The 26,704-nt window shown below is 42.9% G+C and overlaps 1 protein-coding gene across 1 annotated transcript in view; it reads left to right on the forward strand.

The window, feature by feature from the left end:
* HCRTR2 (hypocretin receptor 2) overlaps positions 1 to 26,704 on the forward strand; it is a 212,702-nt gene that overhangs the window by 172,242 nt on the left and 13,756 nt on the right. Inside the window, exon 5 of the mRNA XM_073629116.1 lies at positions 9,674 to 9,888. Within this exon, the coding sequence (XP_073485217.1) occupies positions 9,674 to 9,888 (215 nt within the window). The remainder of the gene's footprint in view (positions 1 to 9,673; positions 9,889 to 26,704) is intronic.

The raw sequence follows: 26,704 nt of genomic DNA on the forward strand, positions 1-26,704 counted from the left end.
TGTTCCTGTTGATGAGCCTGAAGATCATTGGGACTGGTGAACATGCATGTCAATACATCCACTGTTTCCACCTTTGGGTAGTTCAACAAGAATTAACTGCACATCATGTTCCTAGGCACTGCCATCAGATCCTGAGCTGGATAACCCCATTTGCCACAGATCCAATGAAAGACTTAGTTTAGATACCATTCTTGGATGTTCAGGAGTTTGCATCTTAAAGCATCTGTCAGAAAATTCTGGGGCACAAGATTGCAGTAGTAAGAGAGACAAGTCCCGCTGCAGTTAGAATTTAACGATAAACACTGCATCTCCATCTCCATCAGAAGTGAACTCTGTGTCCCTCCTTGGTGGGAAATATGAGACACCACACTCTGAAGCCCCTTGGTCTATTGCTAAAAAGCTTCAATGTCTGATTGTTGTGAACAATGTCCTTATCATTTTTAGACAATTGGATTCAGACAGATAGAAAAGAGCTGTGACCTGTCTCAAGCAGTTTACTAATACTGTCTTCTTCCCTGAGGGAAACTCTACAGTGTTCCTCTCCTCTGAGTATCCAGGACCACTCCCAGAAACATCATTATTTGTGTTGGGATAAGGTTGCCTTTTGGTTGCCATCTGAATAATCCACCGAGTCGCCAATTGACAGGATATGAGGATGTCAGGCAATCGAAAGGAAGTCATCTAAGCAATGGAACACCTCTAACCCATGCTCATGCAAGATGGTAATAATTGTAAATAATTTTTTGGAGAATGTCCTGGAAAGTCCTGGGAGAGGCCAAAAGGCTGGAAACTGACAGTGGAACTAGAGAATTGCAAAGATATTTGTGGAAGTGTGAACATACATGAACATGTAAATATACGTCCGCAAGATCTAGAGACAAAACCCAACTGCCTGGTTTGATGGCTTGAGACTGCAACAATTCATATAATAATTTTTGGATCTTTATCCAGAACTTAACTTTGATTTCCTGTATTTTTTTTTCTTGCTTAAGAAAAATGGATAATAGAAACCTCAAAATGTTTTCTGGGCAGGAACTGCATGGAAGGCATTCTTTCTTAAATAGGTTACACACTATAAGAAAATTGGAAGAGAAATTCCGTACGAAGCACAATTGTTCGGTTTTCGTATAATGTGTACACATCGACAAGTGACATCCGATTCAGACTTTCAAGATAAAAATTTCTAAAGGAACAAACTCCAACATTTTTCTTGTACGTGAACAGAACTAATGAAAAATCTGAAAAACACTAAAGACTGCTCATGATCAGAAACACTAAACAAAAAAAAAAGCCTTTGTCATAGGAGAATTTTTGTACATGAGCTCCATCCTCTGTTTCGACTTGCTGTGAAACAAGGAAGAAAATCAGACAATCGTTTACCTGATTTTTTATAGTGTGTGCCCACAGCGTTTGGATATATATGGAGCATTTGGTTTAAGCTTTTGCTTGCACTGAGGAACATTGGTAAAAATTATTGTGTTAGAGGAGGGGAATAAAAAAACAACAAACCTCTTTCTTTAACTATTGACAGAACCGATGGATCCTGAACATGTTCTGCACAAAGAGAAACACTCAAAAGGGTTTTGCCACTCCTGAGAAGGATTTTTTGACAAACAAAGATAGATCATTGCTCAATTCTCTGCTATAGACCTTTCCAGGGCCTAAAAAACATACCATTACTAAATCTTTTTTTTCCTTGCCTTCTGTGATATGCTGGTGATGCGGAGGTCTTCTATCACCAGGAAATATTCCCAACTCACCCTATTACTCAAACATATTGCTGAACAGGGGAAAAATGGAATTCTGTACCAGTTTGACCTAAAAGAGATGTCTGCAGTCCATCGCTTAAGACATATGCCTCCTCTGGTCATAACAGACTAGAACATGGCTCTAGAAGAACAGCATATTGCATCTATAGCAGCCTCTTCAATAGTCACCGGCCATCTTATTTTGACATAGGGACCTAAAAAACATAGAAAAAAAGGTAATTTTCTACTTTTTCCACACAAACACAATTTGCCGTGGCTATTGAAATGAGTGACAATACTCACCTAGAAGCATTACCTAAGGTAGTATAAGTATTTTTCAGCTCCATATATTTTCTCTGCCAAGGCATTGCTAAGGAATATTGTATCGTCCATTGGTGGGGTTTCATGTCTGGCTAGTCTGAGGACTGCTACACCAACTGGCCGAAACAAAAGAACACATTTTATGTTCTTTGAATGGATACATGTTACCAAATCTACAGAGGTCAGTTCTTTAATTTCTTCCATTAGAGCAAATGTTAAAAAGGTTTTCTTTATATACAGATAATATCTTTTTAACTTTGAAGGTTGTTCCACTGACTCCTGCAGTTAATGGCCTCTTTGGCTGCCCTGCCTTTGGGCTAAAATCAGGCTTTGAAACCAGTACAGCTGCTTGATTAGGCCCAGCATCCAAGAGCTCAAGGATAGAATCCTTGACAGTTTACTTAAGACTTTTCTGTCTCTCTATTTGCCATTGCCTCTGTCAGGCAAAGTTGGCACAGAATTTTGCATGGCAAAGCAAGCTGACCACAAGCTCAGCACTGAACAAAGGTTGATGGATCCTTGTTTCATGAAACTTTTACTTATTCCAGCTCTCCTGGCAGGGTTTTGGAGAGTGCTTGCACTGAAGGATGAAAAGATTTACAATACATTAGGCCCATAATATTCACACTTTTTTAAGAAAATACATACCTACCTGACAACCTTCACTTTATTGAACATGGTTGGTCTCTAGGGGAGCTCATGGCTGTTGGCTTACAGCCAACATGATCGACTGTAGGTATAATAATAAATACATTTAAGTACCAGCTGGTGCATTAGCAGTTGTGCAGCACAAATGGCAATCCACACACTCACCTACAAGACACTGAAGGGTTAGGGCACAATAGGCACAAGCATTAAATAGTTAAAGCAGAATAGGTACATGCCTGACCTCTGTAACAACAGGCATCTTTAAATGTCAGTCCATGCATTAGCAGCACTATGGACACTGGCCACAAGATCTTACCAGCAGGGCACTGACAGTACTACTATACTGTACAGACTGGAACTGTGGACAGCACAACAGAAGTCAAAAGGATTACAATGTGTGGTGCCTACTCTGAGCAAGAAGGACACTCCATAGCAGAGAATGCTGCCAGGATTACATTGCTAGGCAACCAAGATTTAAAAGAATATATGAAGTCCATAGCTGTGATAGACAGACTGTCCCTTCTGTTGGGCATAAATTGATAATCTGTGTTGTTACACCAATTCCACCACAGCTTCATCCAACCTTCACCTTATGTACACCAATCCATCACACTTATGCTTTCATCTTCTTTATATGACCTGCTTGTTATAGAGGGGTTAAAATGCCTTTTCCCTCTACTGGGGACAATTAGCACCATCCACGTTAATGGTCTCCTTATTTCCTCATAAATAATAGCACTTTTTACACATACAGTATACTCAGGTGCATGCTGTCATGCTTTTGTCTGGAAAAACCTATCTGGGTATCTGAACTTTAAGTAAACACAGTTTTCAATACTAAACAGAATAGATTATATCAGCCTGGGTGAGGAAAATGTTTATCTCATTTGTAGTACTGTATTTATTGAAACGCAGACATACAAAGCAAATAATGCAAATCATATACTATGTTCACATTTTTTCTCCCATTACTAACAATTTAGCATGCTCTATAGAAAACATCGCAGGGATCCCACAATTCTGTTCATTATGATTTTTGATTAGATGTATTGAAATGAAAACCTAATATTATAGTAACTAGGACCCAGTGTCAATGTGTTTCTGTTAAAGTTGTGACACATTATGGTGTGATACATGTGGTCTATTAAATAAAACTAGCATTGAATCCATTTGCAGAGAATAGGTCACCTTCCATTTTAAAATGTTATTTAATGAAACACCAAACGCAGTTTTTTACAATATACTAATACTAAACAACGCAACAAATGTCTATGTACTCTTTTGAATTCTAGATTATCTGAAATAAATACCCAGCCATAGAAAGATTACATTTTCTTTGCTTTAAGAAAAATAAAAAGCAAACTGTATGCAGAACAATAATAGCAAGGTAATGTCTGGAAATGTTCAAAGTGATACATTATAGATTCTTTCAAAAGCAGATAAATGACTAAAGGGCATATTGTCAAACACAGTTTAAAAAGAACCATAGCCAGCAGAAGTAGTAAAAAATATAAGTGTTGTTCATTTTTAACATAGGAAGAATAGTATTACCTTAAAGAGGAAGTAAACCCTGACGCACAAGATTTGCTGTGTTTCCCCCACATCGCATCGCACTGCATAGCAATCCCATGGCGTCCATGCGATCTACTGTGGGTGTCAATGTTAGGTTAATGACACTCCGAAACAGATTACAAAATGCAGTGCAATTGCCGAGTGTGTAAATAAAAGGGTCATGCACCATTTTGATGCTGATGCAATGCAATTTGAGCCATACAAAATATATGGCTCAAATCGCATTGCATTGCACAGACATCCCAATGTGAGGTGCACAGGAATGCAGATCGATTCCTGTGTGAATCACATGTGGTGTCCTGCACTGCACAAGTGTGAACCCAGGCTTAACGATTTCTTTTCAGGCATTTAAAATCATCACATGAAGCTCCTAATAAATGACAAAAGAACAAACTTATAGGCAATGTGAAGTGGTTTTGCATGCAACCTATTTTTATTCAATTCAATATGGGCTGAAATATTGTACATTAATATTTTGCAATTTTGATCCAGCAGGTAGAGCTTTAGGTTGAGTTTCACATATCTTTATCTATTTACAGCATGCTTAAAAATGCTGTTTACAGACTGGGCAACTCATGTTGCAAATAATATGCAGAGGTGGAAAGCTCATCACCAGTTACTAAGCTTGAAACTTCAGAGAGACAAATAGAGCTGTAATGCCGCGTACACACGAGCGGACTTTCCGGCATACTTGGTCCGACGGACCAGAGTCCGCCGGATAATCCCATCGTGTGTAGGCTTCAGCTGACTTTTTTTCCCCAAAAGTCCGCCGGACCTAGATTTGAAACATGTTTTAAATCTTTCCGTTGGACTCCTGATGGAAAGTCCGTTCGTCTGTATGCTGGTCCGACAGAAAGCCCGCTCATCTGTATGCTGGTCCGACGGACCAGATACGATGCAAGGGCAGGGTACTGCATCTTGCGCTCGCTGCAATAGGAAAAACAAATTTTCCTATTGCGGCGATCGCGGGGCATACCAGGCCCTTAGGTCTGGTATGGATTTTAAAAGGAACCCCCTACGCTGAAAAAACGGCATGGGGTCCCCCCTAAAATCCATACCAGACCCTGATCCGAACACGAAGCCCGGCTGGTCAGGAAAGGGGGTGGGGACGAGCGAGTGGTCCCCCCCTCCTGAATCGTACCAGGCCGCATGCCCTCAACATGGGGGGTGGGTGCTTTGGGGGAGGGGGGGCACTCTGCGGGGCCCCCCTCCCCCAAAGCACCTTGTCCCCATGTTGATGAGGACAAGGGCCTCTTCCTGACAACCCTGGCTGTTGGTTGTCGGGGTCTGCGGGCGGGGGGCTTATCAGAATCTGGGAGCCACCTATAATAAGAGGGCCCCCAGATCCCGGCCCCCCACCCTATGTGAATGAGTATGGGATACATGGTACCCCTACCCATTTACCTAGGGAAAAAGTGTCAATAATAAAACACACTACACAGGTTTTTAAAATAATTTATTAGACAGCTCCGGGGGGACTTCCTCTGGCTTCGGGGGTCTTCCTCCGGCTTCGGGGGTCTTCTTCCGGCTTGGGGGGTCCCTCCATCCCTCTTCTCCCGGCGTCCGGTTGGTTCTTCTCCGCTCTCTTTGGCCTCTTCTCCCGGTGTTCCAGATGAAAACATAAGAAAGAAAAACTAAAAAAGAAATTGAATGCAGCCATCACATATAAGAATTGGTAAGCTGCAATACAATAAATGTTTGCTCTCTTGTCTTTCTTCATTTTGGAAAACAAATGAGAGCTGCAAAATACTCACCATACCTCTCAGCAAATAGCTTGGGGTGTCTACTTTCCAAAATGGGGTCATTTGGGGGGGGGGGGGTTGTGCCACCTGGGCATTCCATGGCCTCTGAAACTGTGATAGGCAGTGAAGAGTGAAATCAAAAATTTACGCCCTTAGAAATCCTGAAGGCGGTAATTGGTTTTTAGGGCCCCGTACGCGGCTAGGCTCCCAAAAAGTCCCACACATGTGGTATCCTCATACTCAGGAGAAGCAGCTGAATGTATTTTGGGGTGCAATTCCACATATGTCCATGGCCTGTGTGAGCAATATATCATTTAGTGACAGCTTTTTGTAAATATTTTTTTATTGTCATTATTCAATCGCTTGGGACAAAAAAAATAATATTCAATGGGCTCAACATGCCTCTCAGCAATTTCCTTGGGGTGTCTACTTTCCAAAATGGGGTCATTTGGGGGGGGGTTTGTACTGCCCTGCCATTTTAGCACCTCAAGAAATGACATAGGCAGTCATAAACTAAAAGCTGTGTAAATTCCAGAAAATGTACCCTAGTTTGTAGAAGCTATAACTTTTGTGCAAACCAATAAATATACGCTTATTGACATTTTTTTTTTACCAAAGACATGTGGCCAAATACATTTTGGCCTAAATGTATGACTGAAATTGAGTTTATTGGATTTTTTTTATAACAAAAAATAGAAAATATCATTTTTTTCAAAATTTCCGGTCTTTTTCTGTTTATAGCGCAAAAAAGAAAAAATGTGAGGTGATCAAATACCATAAAAAGAAAGCTCTATTTGTGGAAAGAAAAGGACGCAAATTTCGTTTGGGTACAGCATTGCATGACCGCACAATTAGCAGTTAAAGCGACGCAGTGCCAAATTGTAAAAAGTGCTTTGGTCAGGAAGAGGGTAAATCCTTCTGGGGCTGAAGTGACTAGAATGATGTCACTTTGAAAGAAGTATAGTCTAAAGACAATATTTCATAAATATAATTTATAAAGTTACCTTAAATTAATAGCATGGCTAATCCCAATGAGCTTTTATCTAGATTGATTTTATTTACAATCCGCTATTTGTCTATCTTTAATGTATTAATGTATGATTTATGAGGGGGAACTGAACGGATGCTCTGCTCCAGCCATCATTATATTGACACCACAGGTAGGATGGCCTATATATGGCCTTTTCATTTCCTCAAGAATAAGAAACTAGCATGAGATCATTACAGAAATTCTACATGGAAAAATGTAACTGAAAATAATTTATTGAATAAAAAGGCTACAAATGGCCCTTATTGCAAAATGGGTAAATCTAAAATAAGTAATGTACAAACATAAATGTACAATTATTTCTAATTACCTAAAAAAATATTGCTGATGATTTGCAGCTGTCAGATTGTCAGTATGTGTGGCTAGATCCAGCACTGTACATTTATTTTATCATAGCACAACAGAAAGGGAAGCAGCTGCAGCTGTCAAGAATTCTCATTTGTATTAATTATTATATGCTCTGTTTCCTCCTTTTATCTCTTACCTCTTTTTTTTTTTTCTTTTAGTGTGAGCTGTACCTAATGTGAACTGCATTGGAAACTATTTAAAAGAATGTTTACTTTCCCCTAGTTGATTTAATAAAATACAGTAAATGGAATGACAATGATGGCCAGTGTTGCCAACCCCCTGAAATGAAATTTACTGGCAGGATGCCAAAATTTACAAACGGCACAAATTTTTTACTGGCGAAAATCCTGAAATTTACTGGTAGAGCCATATTTTTTACTGGCACTGAAAAAAAGTACCTAAAATGACCGTTTTCACTGCTAAACAGTGCAAATATCAATATTTAAACTATAAACATATAGCTAGTGCTATTAGCAATGTGTTTAAGTTAAACAAAAGTCAAAAAACAACTTTCTCCATTTACATGAAGGTAAGGTTACTGTAACCCAGCCAACACAGAGTTCCCCCTTACATCAGAGTCTGCAAGATTCCCCCTTACAGTGAAACGGAACGCTTATGTAAAGGGGAACACTGCAGATCATGATCTAAAGGGGAACTCTGATGTAAGGGCGGGGCTCTAGTGACCAGTGGCCACCTTCCGCAGCGTGAATACACTAAGGTAAAGGGGATGTTACTAATATAGGGGGAACCTTTGTATCAGTGCCCCCTTACATTATTGTATTTACTCCCCCCTTACATCAGTGACCCCCCCATCAGACTGGCCTGGCGGCACTGTCACTGACCTCCTCTCTTGTGCACCGTGCAGGGCTCAGTCAGACGGCTCCAGCATGGCAGCTCTGGTTTTATCCTATGGTCACCTGTCCACAGTCCACACGTCTGATTTATCTTGTGACCCCCATCCTAGCGGTGTTCCCACCCTTGACTCCTCTCCAAACTCCCCCTCAGAGACTGCAGACATGATACAAGAGATGGACAGAAGCTGCAGAGATGGTACAGGAATGGGAGGACAGAAGCTGCAGACATGGTAGGATGAGGATGACGCCCCTTAGCTGAGCTCTACATATCACAGATGGCACAGGACATCACAGGAAGTGAGGGGAATCCCCTATAAGGCAGGTGTCCTCAATGGGAGATTTGCCCTCACTTCCTGTTCTGGTGACAACTGGGAATTTTTGGGTTTCCATAAAAAAGGAAGGTGATCCCCCCAACACTGAATCAGAAGGGGGGGTGATCACAGCACACTTGTGTATACCATCCCCCCATATTAACTGTATATCACACACATGTGTATACCATCCCCCCCATATATCACACTCACCCCAGCCTCGGATGGAGATCTCTCATGCGCTCTCCATGGAAGTCTGTGTTGCACATTTGACTAGAGGACACGTCTCCTGGGTAATGGCCTGGAGGGGGGACGGTGCTAATTGACTAAAGGCAGTGCAGCCCAGTGTAGAGGGCGGAGCTTTAGTTTGCAGAAGCTGTTGCAGTCCCAGTGGTGGGCAGAGGCTGCTTTAACATAGAAGGCAAGACAGCAATGTGTGGTGGGCGGAGCTTCAAGCAGCCACTGAAGCCTACGTGTAGGGCAGGCGCTGGGGTGTGCTGTGGCTGTGCTCTGGTCTGGTCCAGACCAGTAATAGTATCAGTGCCAGTCCGTCTGTCCACTCCAGAGACCCCTGCACCGCGTGACGTGTCTCCTCTCCCCGAGACACCGACCCGTAGCTCAGATCTCTGCTCTCCAGACTAGTCCATGATGACTCCTCTCAGTCTGCCCGCTCGGCTCCTGCCTGTTGATAGGCTGGCGGCGGTGTTGGCAGGAAAAAATGCGCTGATATAATTGGCTGCGTGGGCCACGGCGGTGGTGGGCTGGGCAGAGGCTGTGCAGGAAATGCGCTCGGTGGCTCAAGATCGGATCTTCTCGGGGATTTTCGGAATTGCGCATGCACAGTTCTGACCCAAGCCCATCGCCACCATTTTTACTGGCACTTTTCCCTTACTACGGGCTTTCACGGGCACTGGAAAAATGGCTTGTTTTTACGGGCTGCCTGTAAATCTACGGGCAGTTGGCAACACTGATGATGGCCATATTAATAAGCTCTTCACACCAATTGAGTCTTTTATTTTTTTCATTGGATAATCTATTTTAAAATTATCTTAACAACATATTTGTGTGCTTTACATAACAGATCCCTGGAACTTCATCTATCGTTCAGAGGAAGTGGAAGCCCTTGCAATGTTCAATGCAATCTAGAGGTCAAGGACAACCAACAATTAAACCAAGAATTAATGCTGAGATAAAACAGATTCGGGCTAGAAGAAAAACTGCTCGAATGCTGATGGTTGTTCTTCTTGTGTTTGCAATTTGTTACTTACCAATCAGTATTCTAAATATTCTAAAAAGGTAAAGTGTATCTTGGGTAAATAACCATTTACTAAACTGATAAAACAAACATATTGATCAATTACAGTGATTGGAGTGCATATAAACAATGTAGACTGAAAGCAACATATCTTAAAGTGGTTCTAAAGGCTGAAGATTTTTTAACCTAATGCATTCTATACATTAAGGCAAAAAAAAAAAAACCTTCTGCAATCTAGACAAAAAGATTGTATGCCTCATTTCTGGGGCATGGGGAACCTTCACATCAGCTCTGAAAGTTCATACATGAAATAAAGGGGTGAGAAACATCACACAGATGCATTACATCTTCTAAAAATTGACTATTTCTCACAACATTTCCAGAATACGCCCCTTTTTAACTAATGACACCACCAAGCTTCTAATTCACTCCCTGGTTATCTTTCGCCTCGACTACTGCAACTCACTCCTCATTGGATTACCTTTACATAGACTATCCTGCAAGACTCATCCACCTTACCAACCATTCAGCGTCCTTCACCCCTCTCTGTCAATCCCTCCACTGGCTTCTACTCACCCAACGAATAAAATTCAAAGTACTAACAATAATTTACAAAGCCATCCATAACTCTTCCCAGAGTTACATCACTAACATAGTCCCAAAATACCAACCAAGCCTCTCTCTTCTGTCCTCCCAAGACCTCCTGCTCGCTAGCTCCTTTGTCACCTCCTCCCATGCTCGCGTCCAGGATTTCTCCAGAGCTTCTCCCATCCTTTGGAACTCCCTACCTGTCACGTACCTGATGGTAGAGCCCGATATGCAGGGAACGGCCTCTCTTACTTCTCTGACTCAAGCCCCCTGATAGAGCAGACAGGAGGTGCCGGAGTGCAGAGCCGCACCAGTGCCTGACAGGTCACAGACTGTGGAACTGGAAACAGTGGCAGGTGGCACGGATTCTCCAGCTAGCAGAAGAGGCAGGTTAGGCAGACTGGGTCATTCACTGGCGGGTACATCAGGAGCAGATGCGAAGGCAGAGGCGTAGTCAGGACACAGGCTGGGTCGGTAATGGGCTGGCAGCGAGGCAGTGGAAGGAGCAGGCAGGTGCAGTGGTCAGAACAAGCCGGGTCAGATGCAGGCAGCAAACAACGGAGTCAGAGGCAAGCCGGGTCGGGTAACAGGTACAAGTATCAGATGCAAGCAAACAGGAACTCACAGGAAGCTGTAGAACGGACTGCACTGGGTGAAAGCACAGACTGAGTTTAATAGCCTATTGGGCGCCGAGGGCTGTCATGGGTGCATGTGCGCCAGCACACTGGCATTCTAACTGAACAAACAGGCTGTCCTGGATTCCCATCTCGAGTACTGGCGTGCCCTTCTTGGCCATGTGCGCGTGCGCGCGCATATGCGCACATAGACGCACGCAGGTTCACCGGAGGTGTTCTGACAGGGGCTGAGGTCACAGGTCGTCTTCTCTGTCAGCCATCTTGGGTACTGGCTGGTCTTCCCTGACATTGCCCCCCCCAATGGGCAGCCTGCGGATGCCCAATCTGGCCACCTTGTCAGGATAAGTCCTCTTGAAGGTTTGGATCAGTTCTTGGGCATGGATATTGGCCTCTGGTTCCCACGAGTTGTCCTCAGGACCGTATTCCCTCCATTTAATCAGGTATTGAACTTGACTTCTCCTTCTCCTGCAATCTAAGATTGCCTCTACTTCGAATTCTTCTTCACTGTCTACCACCACGGGTTCGGGTGGCCCTGTATTCCGATCCGGAAAGGGGTTAAGGATGGCGGGATTCAGTAAGGCTATATAAAACACAGGATGGATCCTGAAGGTCTCTGGTAGTTCAAGTTCATAAGCGACATTGTTAATCCGCCTCTTTACAGGAAAAGGTCCTACAAATCTGGGACCTAATTTCCTTGAGGGACAGGCTAATTTCAGGTTCGTTGTAGCCAACCAGACTTGGTCCCCGGGGTTCAGGATCAGCTCCCCTCTTCTCTTCTTGTCGAAGATCTGTTTATTGTAAGCTTGAGTCTTGGCCATTGTCTCCTGTAACATTTTATTGTTGGAGTTAAAGAAATCCAACGTTTCAAGTACAGCGGGTACAGGGCATTCCGGAATGTTATTAAACAGAAAAGATGGATGAAAACCATAGTTTGCGAAGAAAGGAGATTGCTTCGTGGCTGAGTGAGTAGAATTATTGTAGTCAAACTTGGCCAAGGGACGTAGGGACAACCAGTCATCTTGTGAAAAGGAAGAGAAGCAGCATAGATATAGTTCCAGTGTTTGATTGGTTCTTTCTGTCTGTCCATTAGTTTGCGGGTGATAGGCTGAAGAAAATGAAAGTTCAATCCCCAGAGATTCACACAAGGATCTCCAGAATGTGGAGGTAAACTGGACCCCTCTGTCAGAAACAATGTTTGCCGGAACCCCGTGGAGTCTTATAACTTCTCTGATGAAAATCCATGCAGTCTCTTGTGCAGAGGGAGTGCCTTTCATGGGAATGAAGTGGTCCATCTTGGATAATCGATTGACGATCACGAAAATAGTACTGTAGCCCTCGGATGGGGGCAGCTCCACAATGAAATCAGTTGAGATCATTGTCCACGGTCTATTCGGGACAGGTAGTGGTTTCAACAGACCCCAGGCCTTGGACTTGCTGTTCTTGTTATGGATACAAGTAGTACAAGATTCCACATATTTCCTGCAGTCCTTCGCCACCCCCGGCCACCAGATTGTTCACTGCACAAGTTCAGAGGTCTTGCTGACTCCAAAGTGTTCTGCTAGAGCGTGATCATGGCACATACCCAAAGTGGCCGTTCGCAGATCCTCCGGCACAAAGATCTTATCCTCATACCAGAGTAGTCCCTCCCTTGTCCGTAAGGTGGTCCCGGGTGGTACAGAACTCCCCACTGAGGCTTGCTTGATCTGGGTCATTAAGTCCCCTTGTAGAAGAAGGGAATTCCCAGAGGACAGGATCGTGTCCGGGGTAGAGACTTCTTGGGATTTGCTGAACATGCGTGATAGTGCATCTGGCTTTATGTTCTTGGATGCGGGTCTGTATGTCAGATGAAAGGTAAATCTAGAAAACCTGGCCTGAAGGGGTCTCAGTCTCCTTGCTGTCCTTAGATATTCTAGATTCTTGTGGTCTGTATAGTGGTCTGTATAGATTAAGATTGAATGTGCAGCTCCCTCAAGAAGGTACCTCCATTCTTCTAGTGCTGCCTTAATCGCTAGAAGTTCGCGATCCCCGACGTCATAGTTCTTCTCTGCTCTTGACATTTTACAAGAGAAAAATGCGACCGTGTGCAACAGGGCCTTGGGACCCTGTCTTTGGGACAAGATAGCTCCAACCGCTGTTTCTGAGGCGTCCACTTCTAAAACATAAGGTAGGGCCAAATCGGGGTGCTTCAAAACGGGTGCGGAAGTGAAAAACTTCTTCAGCGCCTCAAAGGCCATCTGAGCCTCTGGAGACCAACGGAATCTGGAACCTTGTTTGGTGAGTTGTGTAATGGGGGCAATGATCGCTGAAAACCCCCGAATTAATTTTCGGTAAAAGTTTGCAAAACCTATGAAGCGTTGAACACCTTTCTTGTCACAGGGAGTAGGCCAGTCCAAGATAGCTGTGACTTTCTGGGGATCCATCTTGATACCTTCAGTGGAAATGATCAGGCCCAGGAATTGGATACTCTGGCGTTCAAAATCGCACTTCTCAGGTTTGGTGTATAATCCATGTTGTCGAAGGTAAGTTAATACGCTTCTGATGTGTCTGCGGTGGTGGTCTAGGGAGGAAGAAAAGATTAGTATATCATCAAGGTATACAATAACAAACACGACCAGGAAGTTTCGGAAGACGTCATTAATGAAGTGCTGGAAAGTGGCTGGGCAGTTGCAGAGTCCAAAGGGCATTACGAGATACTCAAAATGCCCAAATCGTGTGCAGAAGGCAGTCTTCAATTCATCGCCTTCTCGAATGCGCACCAAGTTATAGGCACCCCGAAGATCCAGCTTTGTAAATATGGTAGCAGAACCAAGTTTGAAAAAGTTCGGGAACTAGTGGAAGTGGATAACGGTTCTTCACCGTAACCCACCGAGCTCACGGTAATCCACACAGGGCCGTAACGAATGATCCTTCTTCTCAACAAAGAAAATCCCTGCCCCAGCTGGAGATGTAGAAGGGCGGATGAACCCTTTTCTTAGATTGTCATCGATGTAGTCTTTTAGAGCTACCAGCTCGCTTTCGGACAGGGGGAAGATTCTCACGAAAGGGACTTCGGCTCCGGGAAGTAGCTCTATAGGGCAGTCGTAAGACCAATGAGGAGGAAGGATCTCTGCCCCTTTCTTGCTAAACACATCTAGAAAGTCATGGTAGACTGTGGGCACAAGCTGACTGATCTCAGAGTCTGTGTCAAGGCATAGCAGAGCGGGTACACCACAGTGGGTCTGTAGGCAGTACTGGGTGCAGTAAGGGGAGACAAAGTTAATTCCTTCTTTAGACCAGTCAATGTGGGGGTTATGGGCCCTCAGCCAGGGCATACCAAGGATGACCGGGAACAAAGAGGAAGCGATGGCATCCAGACGTAGCAGTTCTTGGTGGTCCTTGGAAATGGTGGTAAGCAGATGAATGGTCTCATGAGTGACTGCTCCAGATTTAATGGTGGAGCCATCGGCCAGGTGAACTGAGAGCTTCTGTGCTTTAGGTTGCACTGGCATGTAATGTCTGGCAGCAAAGGTTAAGTCCACAAAACAGCTGCAGGCTCCGGAATCAATTATGGCGGTAGTCTGAATAGTCCTTCCTGGCAGCTGTAAAGAGATGGGAAAGGTAAGGTGAGCAGAGTTGTTAAGCAAACTTGGCGTTAGCGAGGCAGAAGTAGTTGAGAGGGACTTACGAGGTTTCACTGGGCAGGACCTCACGTAATGTCCGGATCCCCCGCAGTATAAGCACAGGTTCTGCTGGTGACGGCGTTGTCGTTCTTTGGTGGAGAGAGAAGGGTGCAGCAGGCTGAGCTGCATAGGTTCCGGAGCATCAGGAGCGGGAGTGGCTGGAGCTGGTGGGGCAGGATTGAAGGAGCAGGGTACCTGGGGTAACATCCATACCGGATGGGATGGAACTGCCGCTCTCTCTAGTCTTCGTTCTCTCAGACGGCGGTCGATCTGAATGGATAGATCAATCAGGACTTCAAGGGTAGAGGGTACACTTACCCGCCCTAGCTCGTCCTTGAGCGGTTCGGAGAGGCCCATGCGGAATTGGTAGCGTAGGGCGTCGTCGTTCCAGTTGGTGTCAAAGGCCCATCGTCTGAATTCTGAAACGTAGTCTTCCACCGCCCTACGACCTTGTTGTAGTGAATGAAGGGCTGCTTCTGCTGAAGCCATCTGCTGGGGATCTTCATACAGCTGGGCCATGGCACTGAAGAATGTAGTTAAGTCCGATAAACATTCTGCCTTCTGTTCCAGAAGGTGATGGGCCCAGGATTGTGGCTCGCCTTGCAGCAAAGAGATCACAAAGCCGACTTTTGTAGCTTCCAAAGAAAAAGTGCGGGGTTGGAGGGTGAAGTAAAGTTCGCATGCGATCCAGAACGCTCTGAACTTGCTGCGTTCACCCAGGAACCTGTCTGGGGTTGGTACCCTGGGCTCAGGTGGAAGCATAACCACTGCAGGAGCAGAAGGGGACCCTTGTGACGAGGCTGATGCTGGTGATGATCCTTGGGTGGCTGCAGAGTCCGACAGAGTCTGTAAGCATCCCTCCAGCTGGGTGTAGCCTCGTTGTAAGTCCTTGACAGCTTGTGCCAGGCCGGCCAGGTGCTAGCAAAGTTCCTCCATGGGAGAGGGTCCCTGCGCAGGCTCAGACATGGCTGTCTGTTGCTGTCACAGGTGCGCACGTGCCGGCGCACTGGCATTCTAACTGAACAAACAGACTGTCCTGGATACCCATCTCGAGTACTGGCATGCCCTTCTTGGCCATGTGCACGCGCATATGCGTGCACGGACGCACGCAGGTGCACCGGAGGTGTTCTGACAGGGGCTGAGGTCACAGGTCGTCTTCTCTGTCAGCCATCTTGGGTACTGGCTGGTCTTCCCTGACACTATCCCAATCTGTCCGACTGTCCCCTAATCTATCCTATCTTTAGACGATCCCTTAAAACCCTTCTCTTTAAAGAAGCCTATTCTAACTAACACTGTTTTACTTCCTCCATCAGCTCATCCCCCACAGCTATTACCTATTGTATTAATTGACCCTTCCTTTTTAGATAGTAAGCTCTAATGAGCAGGGCCCTCTGACTCCTCTTGCACCAAATTGTAATGTAACTGTAATGTCTGCCTTCTTTTTGTTAAGTGCTGCGCAAACTGTTGGCGCTATATAAAACCTGTATAATAATAATAACATTGAGAACTTCCGGATTGCACATTTAGGTAATGGTCATAGCTTACCTACTGCAGTGGGACTGGTCTCACTAGTTGACTTGGGAGACCTCATACATCCTACTCTTGGAGACCATTTCATGCCGATTCTTCATTTACTGGGCACCAGGCCTATATGGCTGCTTTATATTTCATTCTCCAACTAACACTTGCTTCATTTTTCACAGCACAAATTATTTGATAGCACTGCTGGAAATAACACAAATGCTTAACCTAATGTGGAAGAAGGTTTGAGAACTTTTCAACCATGGAATATAACATCCACTTGATGTGTTATTCACATTATGCAGTGTTATTCAATTTTAATTGATGTAGGTACTTTATAGAAGTCCTCCAACGCAAGATTCTCTTAAAATACAACATAAAATCTTAGCTTTGGCCCCTAACCAACAAATTTCACTGGTCAAATCTGCTCCGACTGAAGAGTGTTTCTACCAAAAATGGCCAGTTCTTACTGCACACAACCTTTTTCCAAAAATGGCATATTTTACTGTGCATGTACAACATGACCCCATTCATTACTATAGGAAAACTATACTCCAATGGGTTAAGGGTTAAGTATGGTTTTACCCATAGGAATAAGTGAGGCTGTCTTGCACAGTAGGAACCACCATATTTGTGAGAAAGACTGTGTAAATCTCAGCAGCGCAGCACAATAATGTTCATTGAATCAAGGCTGAACATTTCTTATATTTCTTGGAAGCACTTGAGAAATGTATTTCCCAGTTGCTTTATGAATTTCTTGAAATTCATGATTTCTGAAGTGTTATCATGCTATTTTATTTCAAAAGTGAAGCACAGCAAGACACTTTTGGAACAGACTTGTTGTGCTTGTAGTATTAACCAGAAGTTGTACTTGTTGTCTCAGGGTAGTAAAAATGGCAAAACCATGACAATAGTATAAAGAATGGAAAGAGTCATGCTGTGGATAGAAAATGTCCACAACTAGTGATAGGAGAATCTTCTGGGGTTCGAGTCTAAAGAGATTTGTCTAATCTTGCTTGAAATCTGTGAAACCCAGACTCAGCATAAAATCCAACTGAAGATTATAGGGACAAATTGAAAAATGACAAACCGAATTATGGCCAGTTTCAAGGCTACTAGGCATGCTACTATCAAAAAAAGGTTTTGGGAACTGGGCACTGTCAGGGGTACTTTAAAAAAGCAAGACATGTTTTCTTACAGAATACAGTACAGTAAGGAGAAGGTCTTTTTAAAGTGGCTGTGAAACCTTACATATAAGCAATGAAGTGACTGTTCTTGGGTGATACACACAGAGGAAACAAATCCTCCTACATAAGCTGTACCAATTTGTAGTCTTCTCTTTTGTACATCTGTTCAAATGCCAGAATTTGTAAATCTTGTCTGAACTGTCAGAAAAAAAGTGAAGAGAGGTGAAATTACACTCTGCAGAGCTCAGTGTGGAGAGTTCTGAGAGCTGGTTTGAGGGAAGAGAGTCCCCTCAATACAGCGCACAGGAACAGAGCTGAAGCTGTCGATCAGCTGGAGAGCCCTCCTTTGTCACCATTTTTATCTTGGTGTAAGGAAAACTTGTCAGAAGTGATTCATGCTGATAGCAGACAGAAATGACAATGCTCATAATTTAGACACTACAGAATGATGTAGGGATGAGTTGAACTAACTGCCCTATATTTAATTTGAGCAGGGTAGGGCTAGAGTTTGGATGTCAAACCGAAACCTCAATAAAGTCTATGGGAGCCCAATTTTTCAAACCAAAATGGCCTATTTTCTGGCCTTATAGTCAAAAGGTTGCCTAATGCCCTGTACGCACGATTGGACATTGATCGGACATTCCGACAACAGAATCCATGGATTTTGCCTCAAACTTGTCATGCATACACACGGTCGCACAAAGTTGTCGGAAAATCCAATCGTTCTGAACGCGGTGACGTAAAACACATATGTCGGGACTATAAACGGGGCAGTAGCCAATAGCTTTCATCTCTTAATTTATTCTGAGCATGCGTGGCACTTTGTGCGTCGGATTTGTGTACACACGATCGGAATTTAACCGATCGGATTTTGTTGTCGGAAAATGTTATAGCCTGCTCTCAAACTTTGTGTGTCGGAAACTCCGACGGAAAAAGTCCGATGGAGCCCACACACGATCAGAATTTATGACAACACAATCCGATCGCACTTTTTCCATCAGAAAATCCGACCACGTGTACAGGGCATTAGGGTGGACATTGCCCTGAGGAAAAGGTTCCAATGCAAAAAAAAAAAACACTGGATTGCATTGCAGGATCCAGGCAAAGTTACTTACCTTGTACCCAGGATCCTGCAATGTCTCCCGCTGTATGCCGGACTCTGTTCCCTGCGAGCGCCGTGACGCACGGGGACGGAGCCCAGCGCCAAATTCAAAAAGTGAAAAACTCATAATACATGTAGTATACTGTAATCTTACAGATTACATTACTGTATCAAATTATTTCACGTCCCTTTTGTCCCTAGTGCATTGTCCAGTGCCCTGCATGTAGTTTTATATTATATAAACGGTTCTTTCTGCCTGGAAACTTGAGAATGTATGTAGCAACCAAAAAGTGTCCCTTTACATCAAAAGCGGTTTTGTACATGCTAGAAAACAGCGATAATAAATCAGAATTACTTGCAGAATTGACCAATAGTGATTTGTGGGGAAATCCGTCATCAAACACTAAAAGTAATGACAGAGACAATTCAGCAACTGAGCAAATTTCAGTGTTTTTGATTTGATTACATTATTGAATAATTTTTATTATTAAAAAAAGTAAAATGTCAAAACAGAGTGCACAAAAAAACACTTCAAACTGATAACCCTACATTCTCCGAATCCCTGCCCATCCTTGTATCCCCAATTATTCCCAAAAATGTAAAATATAAACTTATAGACAGGTATGTGTTTTGTAGAAATTGGTTAGCATCAAAACAGTATGGAAGTACATACATTGGCAAGAGACAAGGTGTTATCTTGATTGAGTTACCTTTGAGATAAAAGTCACAAATATTTTTCAGTAACTGGACAGTATATAAACAGTTTGGTTTGGCCACAATATCAGAGGGAGAAATAAGACAGGTTGTATCCCAAAATAGAAAGTTTAAAAGCAATAGCCATAAATATTGTGCAGTGGCTGGACTATAACTACCCCCAAGTCAAAGGCTCTGAGCTCTACTTTGTACAAGCTCTTTGTACTACAACCACTCCTCTATAATCTAGTGCAGTGATCATCAACCCTGTCCTCAGGGCCCACTAACAGGCCAGGTTTTATGTATTACCTCGGGGAGATGCAGACAAGAATACCGCAATCACTGAGCAGCTAATTATATCACCTGTGATCTATTTCAGTTATCTTGCAAACCTGGCCTGTTAGTGGGCCCTGAGGACAGGGTTGATGACCACTGATCTAGTGGACAATTCCTGGCTTGGGTTTCCCCAGAATGTCAAATTACCATAAGCAATGCACCTATTTTTACATTTTACAGTGTCTTTTCTTCCGTATTTTTTTGGTATTGATAGTAATTGGACTGTTCACAGCAGAGATCAGACATGTGTGCAACTCCTCTGCTCTGACAGCATACTCTTTCTCCTCCCAGGCACTCAGCAGCCAGTTATCTTATTTCTTTAATTATGATCAGGGCACAGGAGAACTAACGCAATTTGAAAAACTATGGTCATAGGCTGCCTGCCCTTCCACAATACTGGAGGGAGGGCAGCAGCAATTAGAGGAGGAAAATTCTATGGCCAGGGGGAATGGTAGGTGGCAAGAAAAATTACTAATGTGACTTCTTCCTCCTCCTCTTTCCCTGCCTCCCCTTACCCACTTCCTTCTCCCTCAACTCCTCTCCACTTCCTCCTTCACCTCTTCCTCCCTTTCTCCTTCACCTCTTTATTCCTCAATGTAATTATGGTATAAGGAGTGCTCTGGGGACTTGATATGTTTTACCCAATCAGTGGTTCAACACACAGGATGTAATGAGGTAGCTGACTAAGCCTTTCTATTCTTACTCCTCCTAGACACAGACCAGCCAACTGTTTGCAGGTGCTGCTAATAAGCCCATTTTATCCTCTTTTTCTGTTAATCCCACTATAGCCTTGCAAACTGGCTATGAAGAGTTGGTAGAATTACAGCCCACTGCTCCCACTGCTGTCCCCAGTACCAGTCAATGGGGCTTTTTTTAACGTGACTGCTGCAGAAGACAATGAAATGTCCCCAATCGGGGAAGGTACACAGTAAGGCAGCAAAGCACAGGAGCACGAGACAGGAGCAGAGTCGGAGTACAAGTTGAGGTCACAGTAGGTAGACAGGATTCCAGAGACTGGTGAAGGGTAAGCCGGATTGTGCACGGATAGGTAGATATAGCAAATGAAGGTGCAAGTTAAACAGGAACTAGCTGAAGACCAATAATCCAGCTTAAACAGGCCTTTTGGCCCCAGTGCCACACGTGTGGGCATGCACATATGCACATTCCGTCTTGTGCACACGCTATTTTGTTTGCGCTTGTGTGTTAATGCCCATTCTGCAGTAAACCTTTGCTTGGAATTATGAGAATGTAATGGCCTTCTGGTTCCACTATGTACTGAGCTTCTCTTACAGCTGGGGTGCTGGCGGTAAGGATGAGAAAGAAATTAGGCAAGCTTAAAGGGGGACATTTAACTCCTTCTAAACTCCAGCAGTTGTGCTCAGAATGGCACAAAATTCTGCACTTTGAGGAGGTTGCTGTGTAAGAACTTATTTGTTGCATTTCCTAATGGTGGCATCAGCTGCAGAAAGCGCTCTCAGCCCGGTCACAAACCCCATAATTACTGACTACATCAGGTCCAGTGCTGACACAAACACTCTGAGAAGTGGAGACTCAATGGATTCTATCCAAGCTCTTTGAACTGCAACCAATCCCATGTTATCTATTGGAGAGTTCCTGGTCTGGGTGACTAGATTCCTGGTCTAGGTGGGAGATTCCCAGCTTGCATTACATTTTTGTCTGCTAGTTTTATTTTTTTTATTTTTCCATATTTATTTAAATTTTGATTTGTTCTTTTATTTTTGTTGAAGCTCTTTGCGCTGCAACCCCTCTCATTTAATCTACCAAAATATCCCTGGCCTGGGTAGCACCAGAGTTAGTTTTTTGTCTTTATGCTATAGTATTGATGCAGCTCTCAGCAGAGGATAGGTACATGTGCAATTGTTCTGATTAGACAGAAAAATCTTCATTCTTCCAGGCACCCAGCAGCCAGTGATATTTAAAAATATATATATATTTATTTTTATTTATTTATTCTTATAGTCATGCCATAAAGGCATAGCTGCAGCTAGAATACTTAAACGCAACCACATAGAGGTAGTAGGTAATGAGATGTGCAAATGCGATTTCTTCCTCTTCCCTCCTTTATTGCCCTCCTCCCTCTACTTCTTCTCCCCTTCAACCTTTACCTCTTCATGCTTCTATGGGAATACAACAAGAGGACAGGCTCTGGAGATATATGGGGATCATTGCAAAAGAATCATGCACCGTAAAGAAATGTGTAACATAGACCCCTTCCTACAGTTCCACCCTCCATAACAATTTTTTAAATGTGTTTTTATGTTTATTAAAAACTATTTACAACTTTACTTTTTATAATTTATAATAATATTGATTTTAACCGTATCACTGCCAGAACTGTTTTTTTTTTCATTTTTTGCACAGATGTTAAAAAAAATAATTTTAGGCCTGAAGTTTATGTAAAACCTCCAAACATTATGCACTTTTGGAAAGCAGACACCCTAGAGAATAAAACAGGGGTAGTTCCAGTTTTTAATGTCACATGATATAAGTGCAACAGTTTATAAAATGCAACATTTCAGTAAAAAGGGAATTTTAGGGCATATAAACGCAATATACTACCAATTTTTTACACAACATATCAAGCCTTAAAATTGTGTGCACTCATGAAACAGTGACAGACTTCAGTACCCTATATTTCCCATAGATTATGTTTTAAAAGCCCCATACATGTTAAGAGTTAAAGGATAAGTTCACCTTTTTTTTTCTTTCTAAATGCCAGCTCCACTATGTACCAATATAGCATTCATGTACTTTTTTTTGCAAAAATATCAAAGCTTTCCATAAAACCTATAGACATTTACCTTACTGTCCTCCATTCATGTTTCCAAACATATCTATTGCTTCTGTCTTTCTTCCTTACAGACTGTAGGTCATGACACAGGAAGGAGATGACCAGCTGACCTCATTAGCACACACCCTGCACCATCCACCCACCAACTTAGCTGTCAAGCTCCATTCACATCTCTGCATAGCAGGAACTTGATTTCCCACATGCGTTTTTTTTTAGCGAGGGAGGGAAGCGCTTTGGAGCATCTTCACTCAGTAATCGCCCTCAAAGAAGCTTCAGAACTTTTTTTTAGAGCGGAGCTTGGTGCTTTTTTTCTGTGATTTTTTGGTGCAGCGCATTTGAATGGAGCCTCATTGTTCTTGTGTTACCACACCAATTTCACTTTTCAGGCCCCATTCACATCTAGCATAGTGGGGGTACATGTTTTGTGGCTCGTTTTTCCTGTGACACGTATAGGGCAGGCCGTTGATTTCAATGGGCTGTGCTGTATGTGACCTATGGGACATTTTGGCGTTTTGTGGGTTGCGTGTTTTTTTACTGTGCGTTTTAGAGCATTTCAAAATGGATAGTAAATAATAAATGTAGCGCTATGTGTAAAATTATAAATATAAAGTGCAAATCTCTAAAATAAATAAATCCTACATATAAATGAATAGTCCATAAAATGAAAAAATGAAGAAATAAAACATGAAAAACTCTTCTTGTGATCAGTGTATCCACACAATTCCACCACAGTGATTGTTCGTCCTCAAAAGGAGTGCACACCACCACCAGTAAAAATGCGTGCTCACCTCCCAGATGAGTCAAAACTCATATGCGGATCTCCCCACGAGCTTCTTTTCTAGAAGGGAGGAGCTGATAGTCACGTCCAGCCAAGCACTGTGTATGTGGACACGGTGGTGCTACTCTGGAGGTTTTTATGTGATTTTAAAGTTTTTATTTTGTAAGTGCAACTTGTCTATTTGGGGGCTTTGAATAAATTTGTATACGGAGAACACTATGGCCTCTATACTTATTATTTACATGTCCTGAACTCATGGAATCTTGAGCCAAGCTGGGAAATGATCCACTTCTTTGGATATTAATGAGCTGAATTACCATTAAGAAAAGAGCCATCTGGATTACCCACCATTGATTGGGAAGAGGAAGTGAGAGCAAAGAGCTTGTGGGGAGAGTCGCATATAAGTTTTGACTCATCTGGGAGGAGAGCGCGCATTTTTACTGGTGGTGGTGTGCAGTTCTTTTGAGGACGAACAATCACTGTGGTGGAATTGTGTGGATACACTGATCACAAGAAGAGTTTTTCATGTTTTATTTCTTCTTTTTTTCATTTTATGGACTATTCTTTTATATGTAGGATTTATTTATTTTAGAGATTTGCACTTTATATTTATAATTTTACACATAGCGCTACATTTATTATTTACTATCCATTTTGAAATTAGTGTGGTGTATCATTTGGAATGTTTAGCAGCTGTGCACATTTATTATTAGGTTATCTTATTTAAACATCACAATATTACTTACTTGTGGCGCTGATTGTTTCATCTTATAATTTGTTTTAGAGCATTTGCCACACGTTTTTTCACATGGCAAAATGTGTGTTTTGGTTCTGTGTTTGGTGTGCCGTAAACAATTAATGTCACTGAAAGCACAACTAGTAATTTTAGGTGTATAAAGGTGGCCATGCACTATACAATCTGATTGTACAATCTCCTTTAGATTTACCATATTTATATAATAGGAGGAAACACCTATCAAGCCAATCACTTTATATCCAATCAGGCAGGCCCTTGCACTACATAATTGATGGCATATCTAAAGGAGATTGTACAATCAGATTGTATAGTGTATGGCCACCTTTATAGACATACCAAGTCTCCCACGAGAGGCGGGAGTCACCCGCATTTGGTAGCGGGCTCCCGGACACGAGTGCCCTGTGATATCCCGAATATAGGGCTGATCCTGGGCGGCAGTGGCATATCATCCATGTGTCCCCCTCCAGTCTCCTCCGGCCCACTGTCCTTCTCCGCCCCCCTCGTCTCCCGCAGCTTGCTCCCTCCTCTTCTCTCCTGCTGGCTGCTGGGGGGATGTGTTAGGATGGAGAACGGTGGAAGGGACTGGTAAATATGTAATTTACCGGCCCCTTCCTGTTATGAATTGAACACAGTGAGCTATCACTCCTGTGTCCTGTGATAACTGAGCAGAGTAACCTGTGTGTTACTCTGCTTCCATTTATGAATGGACAGGAGACTGTGTTTCCTGTCCATTCATCTTCAGTGCTGAGAAGGACTGGGGAATCTGTGTCCTCGGTCACTTTCTCTGTCTCAAAGGGGAGATGTCAGGGGTCTGTTTAGACCCCTGATATCTCACCAAAGGCCCCAACAGGGCTGATAAAAAAAACAACAAATATTAAAAAAATTAAATGGTAAAAAATATATAAAAATGTAATTGTAAAAAAAAAAATTACTGACACCACCCTCCCTGCCCTACCAACACTGTCCACTGCCCCAACCCCCCTAAAACAAATTAAATTGTTAAAAAATCAATACATAAAGATAAAAAACTACTGACACCATCCACTGCCTTACGGACACCATCCACTGCCTTACTGACCCCCACCCCCTTCCCCAGAAGCACTGTGAAAAAAATATTTAAAAAATGATACGATTTAAAAAAAAAAATAAACAACAAAACTGTAAAAAATAATAGATAAAATAATAAAAACAAAAAACCACTGACGCCGTCCACTGCTCTCCTGACACTGTCCACTACCCCCCTCCTCCACCCCCAATCATTGTATAAAACAAAAAAATACCAAAAATAAATTGTAAAAAAAAATAAATAAATAAAACTGTAAAAAAATAAAAAAAATTCTGACACTGTTTATTGCTTTACTGGCAATGTCCACTGCCATACTGACACCATCCACTGGCCCCCAAGAAGCATTTTGAAAAAATGAAAAAAAAAATACTAAAAAATTTAATTGTAAAAAAATAAAAGTAAAGAACTTCTGACACCGTCCACTGCCCTACTGACACCATCCTGCACATATTACCCACCTCTGTACACTTCACACTCCTCACGTGCACATTATACCTACCTACATACACTCTGCACTCCTCTCCTGCACATAATAACCTCCATCATACACTCCATATTCCTCTTCTGCACATAATACCCACCTCCATACACTCCTCACTCATCTCCTGTACATACTATCCACCGCTGGACACTTCGCACTGTACATTCCCTATTTAATATTACTGCATTCTGCACTATTTAAGTCATCTCAGACCTTTAAGCTCTTTAACCACTTCAGCCCCAGAAGGATTTGCCCCCTTCCTGACCAGGCCATTTTTTGCGATACGGCACTGTGTCCCTTTAACTGAAAATTGCGCGGTCGTGCGCTGTTGTACCCAAACAAAATTTATGTCCTTTTTTTCCCACAAGTAGAGCTTTCTTTTGGTGGTATTTGATCACCTCTGCAGTTTTTATTTTTGCGCTATAATCAAAAAATGCAACAATTTGGGAAAAAAAACACAATATTTTGTACTTTTTGCTATAATAAATATCTTAAAAAATAAATAAAAAGAAACACATTTCTCATATCAGTTTAGGCCAATATGTATTCTTCTACATATTTTTGGTAAAAAAAAATCGCAATAAGCGTATATTGATTGGTTTTCAGAAAAATTATAGCGTCTACAAAATAGGGGATAGATTTATGCCATTTTTATTATTATTTTTTTGCTAGTAATGGCGGGAATCTGTAACTTTTATCAGGACTGCGATATTGCAGTGGACAGATCGGACACTTTTGACACTTTTTTGGGACCATTGACATTTATACAGCGATCAGAGCTTAAAATAGCCACTGATTACTGTATAAATGTCACTGGGAGGGAAGAGGTTAAAACTATGGGGCGATCAAGGGGTTAACTGTGTTCCCTAGGTGTGTTCTAACTGTGAGGGGGATGGGACTGACTAATGGAGGAGACCGATCGGGATTCCTATATACTAGGAACACACAATCTGTCTCTACTCCCGTGACAGGACATGGATCTGTGTGTTTACACACACAGATCCACGTTCCTGCTCTGTCACAAGCGATCGTGGGTGCCCAGCGGACATCGCACCCACCGGGCACACACATCAACTCCGGGACCACGCACCTCGCCTGCTAGATCGTCTTAAAGGAGCGACTTATACCTATGGCGATTTGCGCAGCTGTGCCAACCTGCTGCAGTATAACTGCGGCGGCTGGTCAGCTAGCGATTAAGCCACGTCCAATATGTAGCAAAGTTTAAGCCACACCCACATTTCA

The sequence above is a fragment of the Aquarana catesbeiana genome, linkage group LG04 (genome assembly GCF_042186555.1).
Source record: "Aquarana catesbeiana isolate 2022-GZ linkage group LG04, ASM4218655v1, whole genome shotgun sequence".
NCBI classification, from domain to species: Eukaryota; Metazoa; Chordata; class Amphibia; order Anura; family Ranidae; genus Aquarana; species Aquarana catesbeiana.